The sequence below is a fragment of the Phoxinus phoxinus genome (assembly GCF_949152265.1).
Source record: "Phoxinus phoxinus genome assembly, chromosome: 3".
Classification (NCBI taxonomy): Eukaryota; Metazoa; Chordata; class Actinopteri; order Cypriniformes; family Leuciscidae; genus Phoxinus; species Phoxinus phoxinus.
Window position 1 is genome coordinate 28128176 of NC_136878.1, and position 27672 is coordinate 28155847.

Consider the following 27672-nt stretch of genomic DNA (forward strand, 5'->3'; position numbering starts at 1 on the left):
CGATGGCTCTATATTAACCCATTAATATTCTGATTTAGTTTTTATTTTTGCCTTTCTGTTTTAATTTTAATGGTTTAGAAAATTGGCCATGTTTGTCTTTTTTATTAGTTATTTCTTTTTTAAATGTCTGTATAGGTTTAATTAATTTATTTCAGTTTTTGTTTTACTATTATATTTACTGTATAGTTATCCTGTTAGCCTGCAACGCCACTTTTGAAAAATCCCCAAATTGATTTCAATCCCCATTTCTCAAGCCAAATTGAGAAATGTTCCTTTGACAATTTAGTCTTTTTTTAAAAATGGTTTTAGTTTTAGTCAACAATAGCCCTGTAATGTTGCCAGGTGTAGTAAGTAATGTTTTTTTTTACTTAACCCCCATTTCAGCACAGGTCAGTTACTGTCACAGTTTATTTTGATGTGTTTTGTTTTCATTTTCAAATACTTTTTGTATGTTTATCTTTGCTTCCGGTTTCGTTCCCGTTTATCATCAGTTACCATGCATGGTTTTTCATTATATGATTAATTAACGGACACCTGTCTGTACTTTAGTTAATTTTTCTGTGTATATGTTTCAGCACACTAAAACATTGTATATACTCAATGGAGTACTGCTTCTGTATGTTTAATGCTAATGCTATTGTTTAAATACTATCTTTCTCCTCATCATACTTTGTGGAGCTAACCGTGACATACCACCACAGTTTTGAAACGTGCAATAATTTGGTGTAGAGAAGGAGAGGGAGAGCACAACAACTGTCGGCAGTCTAGCTACTTATATCTGTCTAATTATGACAGTATCTAAACCTCTCACTAATGCACACAGCCATTCACAATTGAATGCAAAAAATACATAAACACATACTATTTTGTGAGCTCATAAATCAGTCCACAAATACACAGAGGTAATTGTATGTCTGTTTTGTAGGACAAAAATAATTGCAACATGGTTTGTTCTTTGCCAAATACATGTTAATGTGATTAATAACTAAAATGTATTAGGAAAAAAACAGCAACAACAAAATGGAATTTTAGTTTATTGTACTGTAGTTTGCAAATGAAAAGGTTTGAATTTTACCTTCAATGATCTTGACTACTCTCTTGACTATTAAAACAATTTGTTTATCTTAAAGAAGTTAAATAAACAGACCCACAATGATCAATGTGAGTCAGTTTACGGTGTTTTATAGATTAATGAATGCTGAAAGTGTCCCCTAATGAGTCTTTAATCTTTTTCTCAGTCCATCAGTCTCATTGAACGTGGCAACCCTTCACGAAGCCTGGAGAACGTGTGCCGCTGGGCATTCGTCCAGCAGAAAGATGATCCAGAGCACTCAGAGCATCACGACCATGCTATCTTCTTGACCCGGCAAGGCTTTGGCCCCACCGGGATGCAAGGTTTGACTTTTTTGGTCTTTAACATGACTTTCAAACATTTCCTCCCTTGTCATGTATAGCATTTTTCACACACAAAGTCGTACATCTTAAATATGTTCATTCCGTGAAAAAGGTCAGGCTGTCACTATCTCACTCTCACTCTCTCTCTCTCTCTCTCTCTCTCTCTATCACTAATACTCCCTCGCAGTCCCCATGGGTTTCTGTCAGCACCTCATCAATGCTGTAAGAAATGTCTGACAGAATGCTGCCTGGTGTAAAAACTTCTCTTCAGACATATGGTAGATGTGTAAAGAGGTTCACGCTATTGGAAAACGATAGAAGAGAGACATGAAAGCGCACTTACATAAGCACATAAGAAAAAGGGATTTTGTTGTCTAAGGATTGAGGCGGCCGCTGAAGCAGCAGTCCTCTCAGGGCATATCTCCTTCAGCACTGACAAAGTTCACACAGTGCACATTTAACGTCTATTCAAACTGACAGGAAAACTCGAGCTTCTCCCGAGAAGAGCACTGATCTCAGCATGAAGTGTTTATGCTGTCACTGCGACTCTCTCATTTCCTTTATCATGCCACTGTATGTACTCAGCGGCCCTCGTTAATCATCCGAGAAGAGCTCTTTGACCTCTCCAACTACCTGTGGCGCATCTGCTGCCTGGCAGCGGTGATATTGAGCTAATCATAGCCGATGTGCTTTATTGGCTTATTGACACCAGATACGAATATAGCTTTAGAGCCGAGATCGGTAACGCTTTAGATTACAGCCCGGAAAGTACTGCGTATGTAAAGCGAATTTACAGCGTAACTTTCGGTAATTATAGTGTTCCAATTAAGTACATACGTGTAGGTATAAGGGAACAAAATGTGAAGTTTGAGGAATAACAACCAGGAAAATTAACTAATTATTTATGCTGACATTATTTTGAACTAAGAGGTACTTATTCTACTATAATGATAGGCAACAATCTTACATTTTGGAGCCATTTAGCAAGAACATACACTGTGTAGATTTTTGTTATAATATTGTATCAATACTTAAAGGATTAGTTCAGTTTCAAAAAAAAATTTGCTGATAATTTACTCACCCCCATGTCATCCAAGATGTCCCTGTCTTTCTTTCTTCAGTCGAAAAGAAATTAAGGTTTTTGAGGAAAACATTCCAGGATTTTCTCAATATAATGGACTTCAATGGCAACCAACGGTTTGAAGGTCCAAATGTCAGTCTCAATCATAGGACTCAATGCAGCTTCAGTGGCTCTACACCAGTGGTTCTCAAAGTGGGGTCCGCGGACCCCTAGTGGTCCGTGAACTATAACCAGGGGGTCCGCGAACCCCTAGTGGTCCGTGAACTATAGCCAGGGGGTCAGCGAAATAATTTATAACAGCCTACCGTTTTTTCCGGACTGTAAATCGTGTTTTCTTTATCATCTGAAAACATGCTATTTATTCCAAAGTGACTTAAATACGTCACATAATACAACGTAGGCACTTTAAAGGTTTCTATGGATAGATAATCTATCTATAGCCTATTTCTTATGTCTGTGCGTCAAGTAGACTATTCGCTGTGTTTTGGTTGATTTTGGGGCACGTGCGCCAGAAAGGAGACAGAGACGGCATGAACCCGCATCCCGCTGTTTTCTTTATTTTTAAAAATTATAAATATTGTATTCCTTTGTTTCCCCTGCTGAGGAAAAAATCCATGTAATTGCGTCGGCGTCTCGCGTGCGCGCACAATATGTCAGTTCTAGCACTGCTAATAATTTGACATCGCAGCCTGTTCATTATCAAAATAAAATACAGTCAACCGAACTTATAAAAAGTTCTGCTTAATTTAATTATCTTTTGTACACTATGAAGGCAGACTAACAGCTCGTCAATGTCAAAATGTTTGAGTCTGAGATGAATTAAAAGTAGGCGGGCTTATATGTTCACAGAAGCTGCAAGCCCAGGGCGAATTCCCGCACGACGCTTCAGTCAACGGTCATAAAGTGCGAGATAAGATGTAGGCCTAAATATGTTGTGTTGTGCCCCGAACCCCCCTAGCAAGATCACTTTTGGAACCTCAGTTGGCTATTGAAAACTTCCTGCATATGACCCTGGGTGGAGACCATTTGTGCAAAAATATTTCATTAGCCGCTCCCACATTAAATATGGGCTCAATCACTGTTATAAATATGAGGGGGTCCTTGGAAATTTTTTTCCCCTGTGAGGGGTCCCTGGCTCCAAAATGTTTGAGAACCCCTGCTCTACACGATCCCAGTCGAGAAATAAGGGTCTTATCTAGCGAAAGGATCGGATCTAAAAATAAATAAAAATTATATACTTTTTAACCACAAATGCCTGTCTTGTACCATCTCTGAGATGCGCCACGTATTACGTCCTCACGTTGGAAAGGTCTATGGATTACCGTCGTTATTGCTGTACATGCTGTATGACTTTTAGGAACCCATGAGTTTGCATTAAATTCTTGCTTACATTATTATGACCAAATTGTATTATTGTAACAGAAGATTACTTCATATCTCAGAATTACAGTATGTAGGTATGTGTGAGTAGGGGTGTGGTGTTTTTAATTGCATTAGTGTTTTGTTTCGCAAAATGTAATGCATTGAATATTGGTGTAAAAGTCTTGTAAGCGGTATGTTGGATTGTATTGGATTGTATTGGATTGGATGGACTTCAGGAAGAGTAGCTGCTCGTGTGCAGCTAATGGAGATCAAAATAAAAAAATAAAATAAAATTAGCAGATATTATGCATTTTTCTACCTTTGTTTGTTTTCATCTGATTCCTTCTTAAAGGGGACCTATTATGCAAAATTCAGTTTTATACGGTGTTTGAACACTTATGTGTCCACAGTGTGCCTAAAACAACCAGCCTATTACGGTACAAATTCACCAAATACTTTAAAAAAAAATATAATCCCCATATATCATTATCAATCTCTCAGAACAAGCTGTTTCAAATTTCCCCCTACTCCCACGTAAGAGTAGGGAAACCTGCCCACGACTGGTGACGATCTGCACTAGATCCCGCTCTGAGTGAGAAGCAGCAGTCCGACATTATAACCGCAAACAAAAAGATACCTGCTCTACCTCTATGCAGCATATATTTCTGGCTCTGTGGGCATCCTAATACAGTTCACACACACGCACCTATACAACAGTTTATAGATCATCATGACGGTACAGGCTAGTCGATGAGATGAATCAATGTAACTCCACAACAGCTAAAGTTACATAAATGTATCCACCAACCATTCAGAAACATCCATGTACAGTCTCACAGTTGCAGCCTCTTCCTGAGTCTCTCCGCCTGTGTCTGACTCCGGTTTAAACATGTAAGGCTGCACTCGCTACTGGGTAGAATTATTGACATTTTGCCAGAGAGAAATTCGGTTGTTATGTTGTTCCAGTATCCAAAGCTCGTGTAAAGGATCGGCTGTCGTCTGAAACTGAGCGTTTTCCCTCACACCCAAAAAGGGGCAACTCTGAAAAATCTGGGTGGCATTTTGAGCTGAAACTTCACAGACATATTCTGAGGACATCAGAGATTTATATTACATAATGTAAAAATTGCTCCCAAATGTAAGATTGTTGCCTATCATAATAGTAGAATAAGTACCTCTTAGTTCTATGGAATAATTAATTACAACGTGTACGTGAGTGAAAAAATTCGCTCTCCTCTCCTCTCCTCTCCTCTCCTCTCCTCTCCTCTCCTCTCCTCTCCTCTCCTCTCCTCTCCTCTCCTCTCCTCTCCTCTCCTCTCCTCTCCTCTCCTCTCCTCTCCATCTGAGCCGGTGATGTGCTGCTGATTCTGCGGGGAGCTGCAAACCTCAAACCGCTTCTGCCTTTCTCATCATAGACGAAAGATATTGTGACAGGCTCCTAATAACCTGCACATAAACAAGTAGTACAGAGTTCTGAGAACATATTTTAACATCCAAATTAATTAACTAACATCCCAAATAAATGACTTGACGAAACGCAATGAATGCTGTCATGTTATCTTGCGTTCAGATGCCTGGTGTTTGGTAATGCATTCATGTACTTTTGGGAGGTCATTATTGCGAATCATTCTGAGGACAGACTTTGGCTCAGGCATTTTGATCCAACCAACATTTCCAGTCCAGTTATCCAATCACAGCAACTGTTGAGTTGAAGATATGAGCTTTTTTGCTGTGCATCGAGGGATTTATTCATTAAATGTGTTTCCGTTGTAGTTTATGCGCACGTCTTCTTATCGGATAAAACAATTGATCCGCCTGATCTTGGCGTTTCCATCCAGCATTTTTATATGATATCCCAAAATGCACATAAACATAGGTGGATGGAAACACAGCTAGTGTTTACTTTAGTGTTAAGGGAACAGGATGAGAACATATACAGTAAATTCTACTATGGTGAATGTTTTTACATTAGATGTTAATGTGTACACACACAGACACTTTAAAAAGCAACGCAATTGTCCAAATCAATTTGCAACACAAATGCCATTACCAAGAAAAATAAATTCCTTTTACAAACTGAGAAATATTCATTTCACATCACTCATTTGATCTGAATTGTATTTATTTATGTTGACACATTTTTGTAATGAATTATTAGTGACTGCATGCCAAACTGTCAGTATGCTATAACAAGTGCACATTTCACTGTATTGCACTTCGAACAAAGCGACTGTCGTTGTCCATTACAATGAAATGTGGTGTAATGACAGCTGGTAGGTTGACATTGTTTTGGCACATGCTGTCACCTTTGCTGGAAAGACTCTAATTGGTTCCATCCCCCTCCAATAATCCTCAAATATGTATTTGAATTGTTAGTAAAATAGTATTTATATGTCATAACTAAATGAAAGAAACAATAATGACTAGATGACTAATATCTAATTCTCCTGGACAGCTCTTTGCAGAGTTGTCAGCATTACTCTTCTCAAAGAATTACAAGTTCACCAAGCAGCAAGCTGTCAGACTGTAGAATCGCAAGGCAAGTTATGACAGAAAAAAATAAACCCTAACCATTTCATCTTCTCTGTCTGTCTCTGTCACTCACTCACTCTTAGGATATGCCCCCGTCACTGGGATGTGCCACCCTGTCCGCAGCTGCACCCTCAATCATGAAGACGGCTTCTCTTCTGCCTTCGTTGTAGCCCACGAAACAGGACATGTGTAGGTTTTTAAACATGACCAGGTGCTTTTCAGCCATTTCAGATTGATGTTAGCTTTTGTAAAATGTTTTATGTCACTCTGAACATTTGTGGTTTTACATTTCCACATAAAAATGTGTGTTTTCAGGGAAATAGGCATAGCGAATGTACTGTCTGCTCTCAAGGTGAGGGCTCTATTAAGAGTAACACAATGGACTAAAGAAAATGTTGATGCCCCTTACAAGTGAACTTGCTTATCTTTTGAGGATATTATCTAATAGTGAAAAAAATTCAGTATATTTAAGAAATAGATAATATTTTGTCCTTACTTTGATGTAAAGTCAGTCTCTCACGTTGTTCAAAACATCCCTCATATTATGTTTTGAGCTCATTCTTGAGAGTCCTTGGCCACTGTCTCTACAAGCCTAATTAGTCTTGCCTGTTCCCTTTTGACAACAGTTGCTAAAAGTCTGTAGGCATCTAACAATGAAAGGGGTTTCATAAAAACCCACCACCTACACACAGATTAGTCATTGAGGCAAACTCCTTATCTCCTTCTCCATATTGAAACTATTGTCCAGGACTTCACCATCTCAAACTTCTGTCTCTATCTGTGTATCTCTTTCTTTCAAATGCCTTTATCCAGTTTTCATTGAGCACATGACAAAGAATGATAAACCATCATTACTCTGCATCTTGCCACCATCCTACTGATAGTGTTTCATTCAGTTTGGCTTTAGCACAGACTGACATAACATTTTATTTAATTCAAAGAGAGATGTCAGGGCCTCTCTCATTTTCTGGCTGCCAGCCAATTGATTCATTCTTAAGCCTCTGTCCTTCCTCTTTCCATACCAATACCTAAGCAAACTTATCCATCTGTTTGACGTTAGTATTGCAACAATATATATATAGCCTATATATACACCAGTCTGTGTTCACAGTCTGTGTTTAAAATGTGCTGCAGTCGATGGAAACAGCCAGTCTTAGAATGTGTCAGCTAGTCGTTAAGTGTGTCCCCATTCTGCTATCAGTGGCTCAAACCTCCGTTACTTACTCGAAAAAGATGTTTTGGAATTAGCAACGGAGGCATGGGATTAGATGCATAAGAAAGTTGTCCCACATACAGTACAAGAGCGTTTAATGACAAAAACTTGACAAACGTCTTGAAATACATAATCTGAACAATGTTTCGAGGTGTGGTAACTGTAGTATAAGCGGAATAATTGACATTATTAGAAAAATAATGCACACCCGAATTATTTAGCATTATTTGTCTAATAATTCAACGGCCTGACGTCAATTATTCCTTACATACTGTATATGTTGCCATTCAAAAGGTTGGGATCAGTGAGATGTATTTAAAAGAAGTCTCTAATGCTCACCAAGGCTTAATTTATTTGATTGAAAATACACAAAATGCAGCAGTTTCAGGATTCTTTAATGAATAGTTCACAAGAATAGCATTTATTTTAAATATAATCTTTTGTAACATTATACATGTTTTTACTGTCACTTTTGATCAATTGAATGTATCCTTGCTGAATAAAAGTATCAATTTATATATATATAAAAAACATATTAATGACCACAAAATTTTGAATGGTATTGTATAATGTTACAAAAGCTTTCTATTTCAGATAAATGCTGTGCTTTTCAACTTTCTATTAATCAAAGAATCCTGATTTTCAAAGAAACCTGGTTTCAACGTTGATACTAGTAATAAATGTTTCTCGAGCAGCAAATCAGCATATTATAATGATTTCTGATGGATCATGTGACATTGAAGACTGGAGTAATGATGATGAAAATTCAGCTTTGCCATAACAGGAATAAATTACATTAATAATATATTGAAATAGAAAACAGTTATTTTAAATTGTAATAATGTTTCACAATACTGTTTGTTTGTTTATTTATTTATATCTATTATCAAATAAGTTCAGCCTTGGTGAGCATGAGACCTCTTTTAAAAACATTTAAATAATCTTCCCGATCTTAAACATTTGAATGGCAGTATATAAAAAATAAATTATGCTTTGTCAATTAAACTGATGTATACAATATTACAGACCGACATACATTATGACATGCACATTAATACTTTTATTCAGCAGGGATATATTAAATTGAACCAAAAGTGACAGTTTTTACATTGTTACAAAATATTTCCAACATATATTACGTATATTTAATTACGACTTCTTTAAAAAAAAAAAATGAACAAATCTTACTGATCCCAGTTTTTTGAGTGCCTATAGGTGTTTTAAGAAATATTGTTTGTTTTTCAGCATTTAATCAATCTCTTCTGGGCTTATTCATGTTTGATATTTAATATACATGAGTGAGATTTTGGTACAATCAGATCTCATTGTGGGTGGTGGTATCCCCTGCAATACTGCAAAAATAACCAACACAGGTAGTTAGGCAAAAGATTCAGATCATCAATAGTATAGTTTTTTTTTTTTTACCCAGTAATGATGATGTTGTGAGATGAGGTGCCTCACTATTTAGATATAACTATGCTATTTGGGGTAGAAAATGTTACCATTGCTGCACTCAAATGTCCCTGCTTACCATAATCATGCCTAATCTGTAGACTGGGAATGGAGCATGATGGTCAGGGCAACCGCTGCGGTGACGAAACAGCCATGGGAAGTGTCATGGCTCCTCTGGTGCAAGCAGCCTTCCACCGCTACCACTGGTCAATGTGCAGTGGCCAAGAGCTGAAGAGATATATTCAGTGAGTTCACACTTCTCTCTTCTCACACCTTTCTATGTTTTATCTAGAAACTGGAAGACCTTGAACTGATGTGCATTTTAAAAGGAAACATGTCTCTGCTCAGGTATGCCTTATGATCGTGGTGCGATTTGTGTAAAAAACAGAGGGAGGATGTTTTTTAAAAAAAAAGCATTATTCATGAAAATAAATCAAGAACCACAGTAGGTATTTCTTGCAGATGTTAAAGTAACATTTATAGAATCATTTTTAACTTTAATGAAACAATATCGGAATATTTAGACAAAGTTTAATGTTTTAATCCATTTTTTACATTTCAATTCTGAGCGATTTGCATTTAGTCATACATATAGTTTGAGATTACCTCTGTACCTCGTGTTGGTTTCATATGGATTACATAATCAGAGAATAGACCTATCTGTTCATATTTCAAGCTTTCTATAGACATATTTCTTATTGTGATTGAGGCAAGTAGCCTAGAGTTTCGGTTTATTTTTGTGACGCACTGCTGTTCAGGGAGACAGAGACGGCAGAATATGCATCCTGTTTGTTTTACAAAAGCACGTGAGTGTGTACATAAATAAAAATAGACATTTACAGTTTACATTTACTTACTCTTATCTGTATGACCAGCCAACTTTTTTTAAGTTCTTGGCACTGTTATGAGAAAAAAAAAATGCAAGGGATTTTAGAACAATGCGTAGCACCACTCGGCATGGTGTGCCAAAACACTTATTTATAAACTTCAATATTTCATACAAAACAATCAGAAAATGTTTTGTGACATTTTGAAAAGCTTTGCATGGATTAAGGCAACTGGAACCAGGATCGTAAATAAACGCACAGTGTCATCTCTCATCACACGAGCGGAAGTGCTAACATTTCTGATTTTATTGCTGTTTAAACGTGCGTGCTGCATATCTTTCAAATGTTTATTTTAGATATTTAATATACCCCCCCCCCCCCCCCCCACCGGGGATAAAAAAAATTCAGCAGAATAATTGCTTCCTGCCTATGATAGATATTTCTTATGAGTTATACTTTATTGTAAATATTGTTTTGTGCTTTAATTGGAGCTGTGCTTTGTTTGGTTCACCTCAAGTTCAGTTGACTGTTTGTTTACCTGAATTAGAGTCACCAATAGGTCATTTGCTGCGAGAAAGAAGTGTGAGATCAAAGGGCTTTCATTTAACTGGTCAGTGGATCGCCGTGATATCAGACAGTTTACATACAGCAGAGACCAACAGAGATGAACTCTAAAACAAACTATAATTGATGCTTTACCCATGATAATGATGGTGTTTGAAGAAAAATAATAATAATTTGGCCATTCACGTTTTTCCCCCCACAGATTGTTTATTAGGCTTGCTCTGCACACGGTACACTCTTTCTTTAGTCATTCAGTCACGGTTAAGTCATTCTTTATATAACTGCTTATATAATGCTAAAAACACTTTTTTTTCTTAAAAAGAATATTGACACATACATCATCATTATATGGACAAAAACATATGAAACCGAATCAGAAGTTGAATTTTTGGGTGAATTATCCCTTCAAGAAAAGATCATGACATTTATGTGAATATGAATTGTCAATGAAAAAAAAAAGTTCTTAATGAGATGATGTGATCCAACTGCAAACTTCTCTCATCTGAGACCTGTTACATTATGATCTGGGCTAAAGGTTGTGGGTTGTATTTCTATAATAAACCTCTCAATTTGAGGTAATTTATTCATTTGAGCCTTCACTGATTCACTCAATCATTTCAGAAGGCATCTAGTGACACTTAAGGATTTTTGAATTTATATAATGCTTAATGTTCAGGGTTAATCCTATCATGGCTAAGAGCTGATGGGATATAAATTACCCATGCATCTTGGCAATTTACTGCAGCCAATACAAATGAGATGTTGAGTAGCTCTCTATGACAGGAAAAGCCTTTTCACCCGTTGTCTATTGAGTTTGAAGTGGTCACTATTCTCGAGCAGCGTAGAATTAATGATTTTTCCATTCACACCAAGCAAATCGACTTGTTCTCAGAAGAAAATCTGCGTTTACCAATGCAATAGATTTGTGTGATCATTGTGTTTTACTCAATTCTCACATCACCTTTAACCTAAACAGTGCTCATGCAGAAATGCTGATAATTAAGAGCGCACAGATTTATATCTGATAATAAAAGGCTTCACTTTTACTGAAAATCCTTGATCAGTTCATCATTGGCCTACTGTAAGTTTAAATTAGCCAGCAGTCAGTAGGAAACCTCTGAAGAGCCGTTTGAAGTTCAAAATCTCTTTGTGGTTTGAAAGTTTAAAATGACTTTCTCTGCATGTCCTGGCCTCACTCAGCACTTCATGATTTTTAACATTTACTGTAAATTATCTATTGCATGGAGATTAGGAAATGTGATTGAGTTATTTCTTTGAGGGTTCAAAATGTGTTCCGCTTTAATGATATGAATCATCTAGAATGTACGAGTCTCATTTTCTTTACACCATACTGTCCAATTTAGGCTTACTGTTTGCTACCAAACTTTAAAAGTGGCTTTCAAAGTTTATAGGGCCATTCATTAAACACCTTTACTGGGTTTACTCAAACAGATGTTGCAACTTTGTTTGTTTTTCACAGTTCATATGACTGCCTGCTGGACGACCCCTTCAAACATGACTGGCCGCAGCTCCCTGAACTTCCCGGCATCAATTACTCCATGGATGAGCAGTGTCGCTTCGATTTTGGAGTTGGATACAAAATCTGTACATCAGTAAGTGTTGCTGGAGGCTGTATTCTCCCTTGACATATCTGATAAATGTCAGTCATTAACCAAGCACCAAAAAGTCAATCTCCTAAATATTTTGTATTTTAACCAATGCTCATTAAAGTCTCTGTCCAAGGTCTTTTAGATGGAAGTGCTTAAAATATATTTTTTCTATATTTCTATGCCAAGTTTCTCTTGTAAATAAGATTTTTTTTTAAGGAAGACATGGATAATGTTTCAGTATTAGTTTCTGGCCTTTAAATTATACTTTTTTTTAATGTTCTCTTAACCCCCCAAACACCCGCCTCTAAACACTTTCAAGTGCGAAATGAATATGTGCTGCAAAGTCCCAATCACAGGTACAGTGTCAGGGAAAAGAGCCTCACACCTGGTTTATGGCCTGAAACTGAGAACCAGCAGATGGCAAGATGTTTGGCATTCTGTCATCAAAGGCTGTAACACTAGTAAACAAGCACACCATGCTGTGATCCTTCCTTCCAGCCCTCTGTCATGCCTAAACAATCTGTGCCAAGCTGTACACCATAGCCCAGCAAAAACTCACACCCTCATGAGATGTATGACCCACCAATCATGCTTTAAATAGTGTTCTCTCTGTGGCCCATTGTCAGTGTCGATAGAAACAATTCGATTGTAATGGGATTGTAAACTAAATATTTGTCAGGAACTATTTGTAGCTTCTCTCATCTGCAGTGTGACATTTTATTTAGCTCTCTGAGGAATTTGTGGTACCAAAAAAGGTAATTTTGCAGCAAAGCTTTTCCATCTTTTACTCCATAACAAGCTGTTCTTATATTCTGGGCAAATAAGTGATGATTGATTGACACTGCCTGTTGATGGACACTGCTGTTTTGTGTAATTCGCTGTGTTATGTTGATGATAATGTTGATGAAAGGTACATTTTTGGACATCATTCGGACGGGGTCCACTACAGCAGGCTTGTACTAATAGTGGATAAAAGCAAGATGACAAATAAGTTATAACCGTAATTAATCAGAATGATACCTGTTCTCTATCTCCAATCCATACAGCATATACTGACAATTTCTGTTCTGACATTTTTATTCTGTGAGATGAGATTGTCCTGACACCGGAGCTTTGTCCTCTTCTTGAAAGGGGGCCGGAGGCACCAGCTCATTTGCATATAAAGAGACACACACAAAAATGGTGTGTTTTTGCTCACCCCAAAAAAGTGGCGTACGTTAACATGACATAAAACATTATCTATGGGGCATTTTGAACTAAAACTTCACATACATACTCTGGGGATATCAGAGACTTATTCTACATCTTGTAAAAGGGGGCATAATAAGTGCCCTTTAATAAGCATATCGGTTACGAACTTGCATGGAGCTACGTTTGGCACATGCATTAAATACTATTACAGTTTTTTTCACCTTCCTGTTGCTTCAAACCTGTATGACTTTTGTTCTGATTGTGTTGTATGGGCCATTACAATGAATGCTGACTGTTGTTTTGAAGCTTCAAAAAGTTTCTTTTCAGTTTTGGGTGAACTATTACTTTAATTTATATGCAGTAAAATCATGATGAAACAGAAGAAGAGGCAGATTCTTTTTTTCTGTACACCCACACAGAGGAATTGTTCTCAGAAAGGCCAATAATTTGGATTTTTAGAATATAGACAGGGTGAATTTCCATTTCATGCCAACTTTAATAATACAGGTACTGTATATAGTAATCGATATTGGCTTCACGTATTGGTAAAATAAAGCACCGAGCCAGTGACAGAGCAGACAACTGATATCCTTTAGTCTAACTTCTTGCCAAGGGACTTGTTAGAGACTTTAAATGGAAGTTCATTTATGCCTTCAACATAGTGCCGTTTCTCCCTTGGGCACATCCGTCCATTTATTAACCGTATGTCTGAACTTTCCTACTCCACACGGCATTGCAAATAAGCAGAACTGTTTTGGTAAAGCACAGAGCTTAAAGATGAACCTTGTATTTCAGCTGTCATCCATTAGTTTCCTCTCCCAGCCTTGTGTTACAGGCTGGCATTTTAATTATTTGTTTACATTTCTGTGTGTATTTTTTCTCAAGAAAAAATATATATTGCAAATGTGAATTGTATTTTCAATTATTCACATAGTAATGTGAATGCCACATTCTCCCGCTGTGTTTAATGAAAAGGAAATGTAGTGAACAGAAGTCCAGCTGTGAATCAGTCTGGAGCGGACAACGTTATCATTCCTAAAATTATCTTCACTTTAGCTGTGTTCATATTCATTTGTCATTATCAATACCCTTATATTTACTGATAAATGTCTGTTTCCCGGTTTCGTTTGAAAATAAATGTAACTTGGTTTATTGTGACCAACAGTCATGAAAATCGCATTGTAATGTTTTCATCTCATGTACTTTAAACAAATACAAATAGTCCAAGCAAAAAAATAAAATAAAAAAATCACTATCATTTCATTCCAAACCTGTGCGACTTTCTTTCTTCTGAGATATTTAAAAGAATTGTGTTATAGCAAACTGCTTTCTAATGTATGTACGGTATGTACATAAAACTCAATGGAAACCAATCCTTTTTTTTTTTTTTTTACCAACATTATTCAAAATATCATCTTTTGTGAAACCCATAAAGGTTTGGGACATGAGGGTGACTAAATTACAGTATACGGACAGAATTTTCATTATTGGGAATCATTAAACTATATTATCCCTTTAAGATAAATAAAATACTCAGAAACTCAAATCCTTTGTGGTACATTTTATTGTGTACACAATGGTGCGCAATAACTATTTGTTCCTTCCGACTAAAAATATACTCTTTTTTTGTTGTTGACTCAGATTGTGGCATTTGCAGTAAACAGAAAATGCAAGCCCCCCCAAAAAAAAGTCTGTATTCTCTTTTCTGTTCTTAGATCCATTTCCTGGGTGTCTAGCAGTAACACTAGCTCCAGAGTGGCACTGGCAGTCTCTAGAGGGAACATCAATTCAGTCTCTCTCTCTCTTTTTTTTTTGTATTCGAGCTTGAGCGCGTTCCTAAGAGGAAAAGGATTGTCAGGTCTTATCTCTGGTGGAATTGTAGCTTTGTAGCTTGGCCAAAAAAGTTCAAAAATCTTTTAAATTTGTCTTGTCATTTAATTCTCTCTCTCCTAAAATGCAAACCATCCAACCATGGGCACTTTTCTCTTTCTTCAGTTTCGCACATTTGATCCATGCAAGCAGCTGTGGTGCAGTCATCCAGATAACCCTTACTTCTGCAAGACCAAAAAAGGGCCACCATTGGATGGGACTGAATGTGCACCTGGGAAGGTAATTTCATGTGTCCACATTTTGCTGTGCCTGTTTTGTCCTGTTGTTCCCAATTTGATTCTGTCTCACACCTTCCCCTCGTAGTGGTGCTACAAAGGTCACTGCATGTGGAAGAATGCCAACCAAGTGAAGCAAGATGGAGCCTGGGGCGTCTGGAGCAAGTATGGCTCCTGCTCTCGATCCTGCGGGACGGGCGTCCGATTCAGAACCCGCCAGTGCAACAACCCTGTGTATGTTATCTACTGAACGCACAGTCAGGATTGCTAATGAAGCTTACTGGCACACTAGTGTACTTTTCATAACCAGATTCAGTTATCATATGGGTGGCTGCAGTTTCTTAAAAACGAAAATAACTATCTGTCCGAGCAATAAAGCATACAGACAGCAGGGGTGAACATGATTGACTCTATCCAATGATAGGAAATGTCAATCACAAACTTTGCATTCTCCAGTAAGGTTAGTTTGTTCTTTATCTCTTTATTATTTCAACTGATATTACTGATGTTTGAAGATCAAAAATAATGCATGAAATGATCTGATTACCTGTTTGCATCTCTAAATCAATTTTTTTGATAAACATCTGCGCAAGGTTTTTTTAATCAGATAGGGCTGCCGTCTTTGCTGTCTACTTGTATTTTTCTTTTTGAATTAGGGGTATTAATTTGCACCAGAAAAATTAGTGGATGCTTCTTAATTAGCATGCATGCTTTGAGAATGAAAGAAACAAGAGAACTAGGATTCTTTTTTTTATGCCAGCACATTAGTGTGCTTGTTGTGTAGAGTGTTTGTTTTAAGGACCTGTTAAACAGCATTCGAGTTGAACAGATGTTCGCACTTATAGAATATATGCATGAATGAAATTTAAAGTGAGGCTTGTGATGTTGTCAAAATTCAATCTATCTTTTGCATCGGTTGCCATTTGATCCAAACATTGCTTAGCTTTTCTGAATCTGGATCTAAATATTTTATTTGGTGAAAAAAGTAATAGATGTGTTTCTAATATCTGTTTGTGCCATAGGTTCTTCATTGAAGTGATTCATTTCAACTTTGTTTAGATTAACTTTGGGGACTGACTGCTTTTATACCATATTGTATATTTTAAGTACTTTGTTGATCTTTATTTGATTATTATCTTTTGACTGTTAGTCCATCTAATGGAGGTCAGGACTGCCCTGGGGTGAACTATGAGTACCAGCTGTGTAACATTGATGATTGCCCAAAACACTTTGAGGACTTCAGAGCTCAGCAATGTCAACAACGCAACTCCCACTTTGAATACCAGAACACTAAACACCACTGGCTTCCCTACGAACACCCAGACGGTGAGTTTGTCAGATTTTAAAGCAATGTAATTTGATGAAATATATTTAGATAATAGTGCAGAGAGTCCTAGGTCCTAGAGTTTAATTGGCCGAGTGACATTCCAAGAGCACTGAAATTGTGCAAAAGTGCCTGACAACTTTTTCAGCAGCCTTGTTCTGTATTTATTTCCATAGGAATTTCTAAAATGTCTGTGTTTAAAAGTGATATTAGCCATGAACCAAACCAACCAGTACAAGATGAACCAAAACTTTACCCACTTTCGTTAGTGTGTGCGGCTCAAGAAGCGGTTTAGAGTGCCCTCACACTTGAGGTGACAAAATGTAGTTTTAAAGGCTTTTGTCAAACTTTGCATTTTCTGCTGTTGCCTCATGTTGTGTCCATTGGCATTGTTACTCCATTGTTACTCTTTAAACCCACAAAAAGGACCACATTGTTCACTAAAGCCAGTGTGAGAAATGTCACTGACAGCCATTCCAGTTTAAAAACACATATTTTAGCATCTATTATAATAGATACTGCACTTGGGGGATTTGGACCGCACGCCATCTATCCTTACCTTTTTTTCATCAGTGCTTTTCATTCAAAAACATTTTTAGGGACAGGTGAGGTATGTTTTTTTTTTTTTAAGACTGCAATGTTGTATCACAATACGGCATACGCAATCTTACACGAGCAGGAGATACAGCTCTGTATCAGCATGGTTTTAATTTTAAATGTGGTTGTAAATGTTCCTAATTCTGCAACATAACCGCTCTGGAGTTAAATAAAAACATATAGCACAAGGGTTAAAGCTGTTGTTTAAAGGAGAACTCCGGTCAATTTTAACATTGAGCTCATTTTTTTGTAAATTTGGAGTGCTGTCAATACAGAGAACAACGACAAAAATCAGTGGTGCCTACACCGTGTTATCCTATTTTTAAAATTTGCACCCTGTTGACTTCAATGGGGCAAGTTTTAAACTTAACCAGTTCTTAGTCTTAACATCCTTGATGTGTCATACAAGTGCCCAGCCATGTTAGATGATTCCTTCAGAGTGAACACGGTGAATCTGACTGCATTAGATATGAAAGATATGAATAAAAAATTATGTTATATCAGCCAGCGCAAATACCTGTATTTACATCCTGTTTTCGGTCGAAGTCCAAAGTAGTCGATTGTCGAGTTCATGCGCATAGGTTTAGTATATGATCACGCGCGTGAACTCGACAATCGACTACTTTGGACTTCGACCGAAAACAGGAAGTAAATACAGGTATTTGCGCTGGCTGAAATAACATAATTTGTATTCATATCTTTCACATATAGTGCAGTCAGATTCACCGTTTTCACTCTAAAAGAAGCACTCACATGGCTGGGCACTTGTAGTGACACATCAAGGATGTTAAGAGGCTAAAAGCAGGTTTACACTTGCCCCATTGAAGTCAACAGGGTGCAAATTTTAAAAAGAGGATAACACAGTGTAGGCAACGCCGATTTTTGACGTTGTTCTCTGAATTTACAGCACTCCAAATTTACAAAAAAATGAGCTCAATGTTAAAATTGACCGGAGTTCTCCTTTAAGGCGTATCTGGTTGTTATTGGCAACATACTTGTTGCTTAAAGCTCACTTGGTTATTGGAAACATGCTTGTTTCTTTATGCTTATCTGATTATTATTGCCAACATGCTGTGTATAAGTCAGCAACATGCTTATCTAGTGTACCAGTAACATACTTGTTGCTTAAATGCACAGTAGCTAAGTTTCGCCGCAGAGGTCTCGTATTCAAACAATAACAAGGTTGTTGCTTGATAATCCCATGAAGGAGTGTGGAATAATGGGTGTCGTCATCTACACAGCCGATGGAATCAGTCCAATGGGAACAAAAATCATGTTCATGAATGAGGAAGCTCACTGTTTTTCTTGGATTATTCAGGAGTAAAATCGACAACCACGGATAATGAGGATATGCAACTTTGACAGGCGAAGTAATGATTCGGACAACTCCATTGGTTAAATGGTGGATTCTCTTGATTTAAACATTGTTGGAAACATTTGGGATAATGCAAGTACACCTCAACATAATATATAACTTTGTTCTAGATATTTCTGGATATTTTAATGCAACATTCTTACATATTCCTGTTGCATTAAGCCATCCGGGTGTTATCGGTGTTGCTTAAGTCTGTGTGAACTGGAAGTTGCCACCGACATATTTTCAAGCCAAGAGGATATTAGAAGAGGAAATCTCCATCTCTCACCTCTAGCTCACAGAAGGGTATGATGTTTTCAGGATGTTTTTCCCAAGTAATCAACTGATACATTAGAGAAGGTACGCCATTCCCTTCACATTTTGAGTAAAGATTATTAAAAGACAACTTGCACAGATGAAGGTTTACCATACAACTAGCAATTTGCACTACAGACAGGGTCAAATTGGATTTCATGTTGTCCTCAAGGTTTTTCAGGTATCAGCAATATGCCTGTTGCCTAAGATTTCTGATGGTTGGGTTAGGCTCAGACACACCCAGCCTAGATCAATAATAGTGGCAACAAGCAACCATGGTTTATGTTTACATTGCCTGCTTCTAGGTCAAGTTGCACTCGAACACAGTGCAAAACAACAGCCTAGAAGCATGCACATGTGCACCTGCATGAGAGGGAAACAACTGTCAACACCAGCATGTGGTAGTAATATTCATCACTCAAAAGATAACTGGAGCTTGGACTGCAAATATACAAACAATAACCAAGCAGTGCTTGATTGATGTTGATTACATAATCTTCACTTTCTTCATTCCAGACAGCATGTGATTTATGTAAATATTGCATTAGAATGCTCAGAAGAACCCATCTGTGTATGCCCTCTTAATCACTTGCTTTTTTATTCTTGTGCACTGGTTTGCTAAGCCGAACACTCAATAGCTCTGATGCTGATTCCATATGATCAATCGGCTGAAACACTTTTCTGGTAATATTGGCAACGTGCTTGTTGCTTATGGCTATAAGGGTATTAAAAAACACTTGTTTAAGTGTTCTGGGAATATTTTCAGTTATTGTTGGATAAAGGGTTAGTTCACCCAAAAATGAAAATTCTGTCATTAATTACTCACCCTCATGTCATTCCAAACCCGTAAGACCTTCGTTCACCTTTGGAACACGAATTAAGATAAGATTTTTACTGTTTTTTATTTAATTTTTTAATAAAAAAAAAACATCTCAAGCACAATACAAGCATCAGATTGTTACACAAGAAAATGGAAGGAAAAAAGCACAAATTAAACAAGCATAATAAATGCTTACATAATAAACATATAATCACAGTAACATGTGCATATACATACAAACAACTAAATAAAAAAAATTAAAATAAAAAAAGTTTTATCCAGAGCTTGTCTCCTTAAAATAATCTAAAAACGGGCTCCAAGATTTCAAAAAAATCGGGTTTCATTCTAACTCCAAATTTAATCTTTTCAAGTTTGAGGGCAAAAAGTAGGTCAAAAAGTATGTCTAGCCAACAGTGTGCAAAGTGCAATATTATCCATCTCTAAAGCTGTAAGTTTAACATTTTCCGGAAGAACCCCAAATAAAGCTGTCAATGTGTTGGGGTCTATTACTGTGGTAAGAATTTCTGAGACACAACTAAAAATCCCTTTTGGCTTAACAAGATGCTTTAGACTTATTCGCCTTGGCTTGTTATTCCAAATACGAGATGGTCTTTTCCAGGCATGAGAAAAATGACTTAGGAATACATTTTGGAAGAATGTTCATTTCGACTGCATTTACCCTTCCTATCAGTGACAGAGGAAGGGGTTTCCATGATAAAAACATAGATTTTGTGAGATCAAATAAAGGACTAAAATTGGTTTTAAATAAGTCAGCATGATTGCGAGTCACTTGGACACCCAAGTATCTAAATTGGTTATTAACAACTCTGAATTGGAAATTTGAGTATGAGAGACTTAATGCAGCCGAATTCACTGGGAATAATTAGCTCTTGGAAAAATTTAAATTATAACCTGAAAAAGTACTAAATGAGCCCAATATTAAAAGACCTTGAGGAATTGAGACTAGGGGATTGGATAAAAATAAAATAAGATCATCAGCATATAAAGAAACCTTCTGTTTCAGACCAGCACGAAAAATGCCTTGCACCTCTGAGTTAGCACGTAATGCAATTTCCAGGGGTTCAATGGCAATAGCAATTAGAAGGGGGACAATTAATATATTTTTGATAAAATCGGAGAGCTTTCTGTCCGTCCCATAGGCAGCAACGTCATTGCAACTTTCAAGGCCCAGAAAGGTAGTTAAGACATTGTTAAAATAGTCCATGTGACTACAGTGGTTTAACATTAAAGTGTGTATGTCAGGTTAAATTTTTAATTTTGATTAACACAAAATAGTGAGGGGAAATACACGTTTGACAAGTTGATGTATTGTTTTGTATGTTTTTCGATTCCTAAAGGCAGAATATAAGATGAAAAAGTTCGTTATTTTCAGTCCTCCCTTAAAACTGCTCCTCATTCCAAACGAATCGTTTGACGTCATATGAGGGAGACGTCTCCCCAGCTCGCTGAGCTGTGTTGATAATTGCACGAGTGATAGAGCGAGAGAATTAGTGATTAGGACATTTATTTAGTTATTTAGTTAGTTATTTAAGTTAGGTCGTTAGTATACGCAGGCGTATTTTCACGATGGTGAATTACTGCGTTTGTGCTGGGTGCAAAAACACCGTTAAAACCGGTCACAGAGTCCACTGTGTTCCGTGCCTGGGTCAACTTTGTTCGGACCAAACGCGCCGACTTCAGTTCTGCTTCGGTATCCAAGACTTCGGTCATTTGCAGCGCCCATTTCACTGAGAAGGACTACGCGGTTGGAGATCTCATGAGTTATAAAATGGGATTTAAAACCCGAGTGAGACTGGCAGCTGATGCGGTGCCTACGGTGTACATGCTACTGTAGTAGAAGCACGTCGATCACGCCCCTCTCCCTCTCCCTCTCTCTCTCTCACACACACACACACACGCACGCACGCACGCACGCACACACACACACACACACACACACACACACACACACACACACACACACACACACACACACACACCAACCAACATATTCCAGCATTGCAATATTGACATCGATCGCAGCCTGTTCATTATAGCCACGGAGCTACAGATTAGGTGTCCCTAAATAACCTGCGTATCTAACAGTAGTTCCGCATTAATTAATTTGCACGCGAGTTTAATTTTATTTTTTTATATACTGTGTATTCTCCGTGTATATTCATGCACTGAACCGTGACACCCGTACCGTTTCGGTTCAATATGAATACATACCGTTATGCCTATACTTACCAGACACCTGACCAACTCTCCACTGGTTCTTCTTCACACCAGATATTTATGTTTCTTTGATATGAATTATTTACATTTCTGTTTGGCTCCTCATCTGTCTCCCGCCTGGGAGGCTCAAAATTGTATGGCTGTGGGCCATCGTATAGGTTTGAGGGGGATTTTGCATCTCCTCAGACTCAAAACTCTCCATACTTGAATAGAACTTTGTTGGCACGTCTCCCTCGTATGACGTCACAGCTCAGCTGCGTTTTAAAAATATGATCTTGACAGAAATGGCTATAAAGCTTATTGTAGGGCAGTTACAGTAATAATTTTAATGATAATTACATTTTCACTCAGACATCTAAACCTTATTTAATATATCTAAAAAAAAAATTTAACCTGACATACACACTTTAATATTATGAAGCAATGAGAATACTTTTTGTGCGCGAAAACACAAATAACGACTTTATTCAACTTTATTATTTGTCAGACTCCTACGCTGTTGACGTAGTAAACATAGTGCAGTGCTTTCGGGTTCTAGGTCAGAACGCCGCCTCATTATTGACGCATTCGTAGGGGTGCTCACTTGAACAGCGCCAGCCGGCGTTCTGCCGTAGAACCTGGAAGCGCTGCACTGTTTATTATGTCAACAGCGTAGGCGATGCTTTTAGCAGAAGTGCACTCCTTCATAGCTACTCTCCTTCTGTAAAGGGCATGCTGCCCCCAGGTCTCTGAGGGACATGCTGCCCCTTACCGAAATGTGCTATTCTCGTATGTCTTACTTCCAGTACCGGTATGGGGAAAAAATTGGCATAAAATTGGCACGGTTAGTTTAGTTTTGGGGGATTTCAGGTTTTGTTTTAGGGGGGTTATTGCTGCTCTCCCTGCTCTCATCCATGCTAAGCTGCATGGATGGTGTGATAATGTTCATAGGAAGGAAGGAAGGAAGGAAGGAAGGAAGGAAGGAAGGAAGGAAGGAAGGAAGGAAGGAAGGAAGGAAGGAAGGAAGGAAGGAAGGAAGGAAGGAAGGAAGGAAGGAAGGAAGGAAGGAAGGAAGGAAGGAAGGAAGGAAGGAAGGAAGGAAGGATGAAGTCAGGGTCGGTGTTACTGAGGATTGTGGGTTTTTTATTGATCTTGGCACAGATTCAACATAAAGGCGCACACACTGCGCTACGCATAAACTCAGTCTCAAAATAAACACAATCTCTCAGAACTCTCCAGAGCATTCAGTGCACCCATGAGTCCTCTCGCCACAGATGGGCAGCGAGTTTTTGCCCTGAACAGAACCATACTGCCAATCCAAACTGTATGCTAATTGTTAATCATCTTTGACGATAGTGGTCCTGACAGAATTGTCTACATGACTATGTTAATATTCAGATACTATATGACACTATTCATTTCATTGCATGCATTCCATTACTATGTGCTGAATTCTGTCATCATTTACTTGCCCTCATGTTGTTCCAAACCTGTATGACGTGACATGATGACATGAGGGTGAGTAAATAATAAAATAATTTTTATTTTTGGTTAAACTATCATTTTGAAAAGTAAACTTCTGTGCTCTTTTTCTGTTGACCTGGATGGAGTAGCCAGCTACAATGTCAAACCTAATTTGCGTATGTTACATATTTTAGGGAGTTATTCTAATGTTATTTTATATAAGTTCAAGAGTTCAATAGGTTATTAGATGTCAGATCTGTGCGGCCAAATTATTTTTCACATTAGCACAAGTCATTTTTAATGCACGTGAATAATTAATCGATTCAAAGCTTGTGTAGATCAAGATCTGTAAGAACACATTAATTTTAATTTTGCTTGAATATTATATTACACCATTTATTTATGCATGATTACATACCAGTTTTACTGGTTGAATATTATAGTTTTCTCATTACTTCATTTTATTTTAATAGACCTATAGCAGACAATATCATTTGTGGTCTTTCTTATTAATTATTTCTTCATGTTTTTCTATATTGTCAGCCAACAAAAGGTGTCACCTGTATTGCCAGTCGAAAGAAACAGGTGAAGTGGCTTACATGAAGCAGCTGATGCATGATGGGACAAAGTGCTCTTACAAAGACCCGTACAGCATCTGTGTGCGTGGAGAGTGTGTGGTAAGTGTTTGAATTGCATTATTCATTAACTTATTTCACGGTTGCATACTTACTTTTGCAGATATTAGAACTGGTGCTAGTGTGCTAAAATTTAATTAGCACAAATTCAAATGAATATTATTATTGTTTTTCTCAGTAAGATTTCAATAATATAATTGTGTGCAACAATGTAATTAGTTCACAAAACTGCCTCAACAATCATCCACTTCATCAACAAAAGTGAATTTCTTTGAAAGATTTCATGTCATGAACTTCACAAGCGTTTGATAATCCAGCCACTAGATTATCTTCTGAGTCACTTTTAATAAACCAGCCTGGTATTGATTGATTGACTAATAAAATCCTGTGCACTCTGACTCGCAGAGGTTGTGTAGCAGCCAGCCAAGAATGAACCAGCAGATTTTCTCCAGCTCTTTCCAATTTATTTTACATCAGATTGGCCGTGAACAGTCCTTGTGATCATGTTATCTTAGGCTGAGGCTCACCTTCAAAATCAGTATTATTCTCTTTAACTCTTTTCCCAACATTGACGGAATTTACCATAATTTATGACAACGCTTTCCCACCAGTGATGTATTTTTCCCAGCAATCCATGTTTTCACTGTTATACGGTAGGGACGCTATTATGTATCTTCTGAAAGAGGACCGGATCTTCAGGTCAAAACACAGGTGAAAAATAAGCAGAAACAAGTGATGGAAGCATTGCTTACGCACATGTAAAATACTGCAAAACATCAAACAGCATATAGATCACAGTTGCCTTTATCAAATTAAATGTTATGTAAACACTATCGAATGAAATGTTGACCCATAAAGAGCTACATGACTGTGCAAGTTTTGGGGGTGGCATCTATGCTTTGATCATCATTTTGAATCCGATCTGGGTGTAGTTGTAAAAGGAGATCCACTGGAGGCAAGTTGTAGAACCCAAATGCAGTTTATTAATACTCTTCCAAAGCAAGATCAAACATAAAACAAAGGCATGAAACTCAAAACAAATGCATGAACATGGAAATGGTGCTCACCAACAGTGGTTACAGGGAAACAATACTTGACAAGAACGCATTGTAAACATGAGGACTTAAATACACTATTATATAGACTAATGACTGAACAAGACACACCTGTGCACAATGAAACAATGAACCAATGACAACATGACAAACTAGAACACATGGCAGAAACACATGAGGGCCAGGGAATCACATGACACATGAAACATGATCCAAAAACCAAAACCAACATGTGACAGTAGTCTTTGACAAAAAAGCAATTTTCTCAGCGTTTTACTTAATGTTGCTTTTTTTATGAAACTACATTTAAGTGTTTATAAAAAAGAATGCATAAAGCTAGAATAAAATGTTTTTGTTTAAAATCAGAGGGTCTGTTCTTTAGTTAAAGTCTAAGAGTTAAACATCTATAGTCCATTGGTTTGTAATTTTCTCCTACCAGCACATAATTTGTATTTTCTTACTTACAGCTTTATTTATTAATCTAAATCTTAATTATTAAGATGTCAATGTATGTGGTATCTTGCCCTTTTATTGATTGCCTTAATCATAATTGTGCAGCACAACACCAGCATGCAGTGTAGATGGACTTTACCTAGTCTGACATTAAAGTAGACATCTGACTCACTGTACTCACAGAAAAGTGAGTGAGGCTAGTTAGAAATTTATTGCACACTTTTGAATAGGTAAAATGAGACTTCACATATAATAATTTTAACACAAATCTGTCACTGTGCAATCCAGTTTTTATTTATTTTTTGCTGTACATTTGTGAGTTGGCTCTGTGATATGCCGCTGATCAAGGTCGGCTCACAGTGCAGTGTGTATAGGATGAGAGCCACTTCACAATGAATGTTGTTTGAAGAATGAATCTCTCCAGATGGGGTTGATAGAAGTAAATTGATTTTTGAAGATGGACAATGAACAGTGATAAGCTTTTGGGAGCAAGTGATTGATAGTGTGTCAGCTAGTGTACAGAGGCTTTAGGATTTATTTGCAGATATCTAGCACCTTTTTAAGAGTTTTGTTTTTAAAAAAAAAACGGCTGTAGCTTCTCATATTGGTCAATGTCAGTTGTACTTTCAAAAGAAAAAAACACATTAATTGTTGACAATTTTTAAGGATTCTGCTTCTGTGGCCAAAATAGCAACATTAGAAATACTTCAAAACCATTAAAAGCTCAATGCCCGGTAGCCGGCATCATTGGGGAATATAAACAGTGCGATGAATCGACGCATTTCACGAAAATCGAATAATTTACGCAATCAATGTAATCGATTATGTCGACACTTCGTTCCAGCCCTACTTCAAACCTTACAAAGCCCATGAAAACTTTTGTTAACTTTACAATAAGTAAATCCACTTTACTAGCAAATATACTCTTCGATAACAATGCCATAGGGTGTATTCACACTTGAGTCCTCTTTAAAAGAACCAAACTCAGACTCCTTTAAGTGGACCAAGAGGTGAACCAAGTGAAAAACGACACAGTTCTCTTTACGTTCACAATGTCCCTGTCCCTGAAAGAGGACTCTGATCCTTTTTTGGTCCACTTAAGTAGGAATGTGGTCTCAGACCTCTTTGTATACTGTTGCTTTTTGGATCTAGTCCAGTTCAGTGTTTGATGGCTGACTCTATGGCCTTCAAAATAGGGATGAAATGATTACCGGCTTCACGATAAAATGTCCTGATGGTTAGTATTATCGTTTAAAATTGAATTATCATTAAAACCGTGTTTGATCATCGCGATTTTGAAACCTGTCCAGTTAATCATGTCCAGCCAGCAGCAGTCTGACGCACATGCAATGCTGTTTTTTTGTCTGAGAAGATATGGCAGAAGAAAGACTTGTTGAAAGACACTGACAGGGCGTTGTTTTTTGTATGAGAAGATATGACGGAAGAAAGACACTGACAGCGCGTTGTTTTTTGTATGAGAAGACATGGCGGAAGGTTCTGACAACGCTTGGGAGATTTTCAGCCCTCTAAGAGGACAGCAAATCTGAGGTGTGGTCATATTTTGGCTTTTACAAAAGTCCTGAGGGAAACATAATAGAGGATGGTCACCCTGACTGCAGAACATGCAAAAAGAATGTCACTGCAAAAGGAGGAGACACTTTAAATCTTGACCACCACCTAGGCAAGGCAAGTTAACTTTGAACTCAAAACCAAAATAATTTCTGGAAATTGGACACAAAATATTGTTTTGAGTTGAAATATCTTATTTAACTTGTAATTGATGCAAATCGTCCATGAAGAGAAGTTTGCAGCAAGTGGCTTTGAGTTAAGAGGGACTTACAAGTTCAAACAAGACTACTAAGGGTGAGATGTAGGATAAATGTACATTGTACACTTATTTCACCGTTGTTGTATTTTTGTTTTTTGTTTTTCACTGAAACAATTACAGGGACATCAAATATTGATTGAGATTAATGTTTTAAAATCTTACCCATTTATAAATCCGTTTTGTACAGTGTACAAAATAATATTATATTAGTAGTAATACTAAAGTCCTCTGAAAACACTGATAAACATGATGGCAAGTTGCATTAGAATAAATAGAGA

At 37.3% G+C, this 27672-nt stretch overlaps 1 protein-coding gene across 1 annotated transcript in view; it reads left to right on the forward strand.

The window, feature by feature from the left end:
• adamts3 (ADAM metallopeptidase with thrombospondin type 1 motif, 3) overlaps positions 1 to 27672 on the forward strand; it is a 154872-nt gene that overhangs the window by 79409 nt on the left and 47791 nt on the right. Inside the window, exons 7-14 of the mRNA XM_079607110.1 lie at positions 1239 to 1395; positions 6454 to 6559; positions 9137 to 9280; positions 11907 to 12039; positions 15223 to 15336; positions 15421 to 15566; positions 16483 to 16658; positions 23967 to 24100. Of these exons, the coding sequence (XP_079463236.1) occupies positions 1239 to 1395; positions 6454 to 6559; positions 9137 to 9280; positions 11907 to 12039; positions 15223 to 15336; positions 15421 to 15566; positions 16483 to 16658; positions 23967 to 24100 (1110 nt within the window). The remainder of the gene's footprint in view (positions 1 to 1238; positions 1396 to 6453; positions 6560 to 9136; positions 9281 to 11906; positions 12040 to 15222; positions 15337 to 15420; positions 15567 to 16482; positions 16659 to 23966; positions 24101 to 27672) is intronic.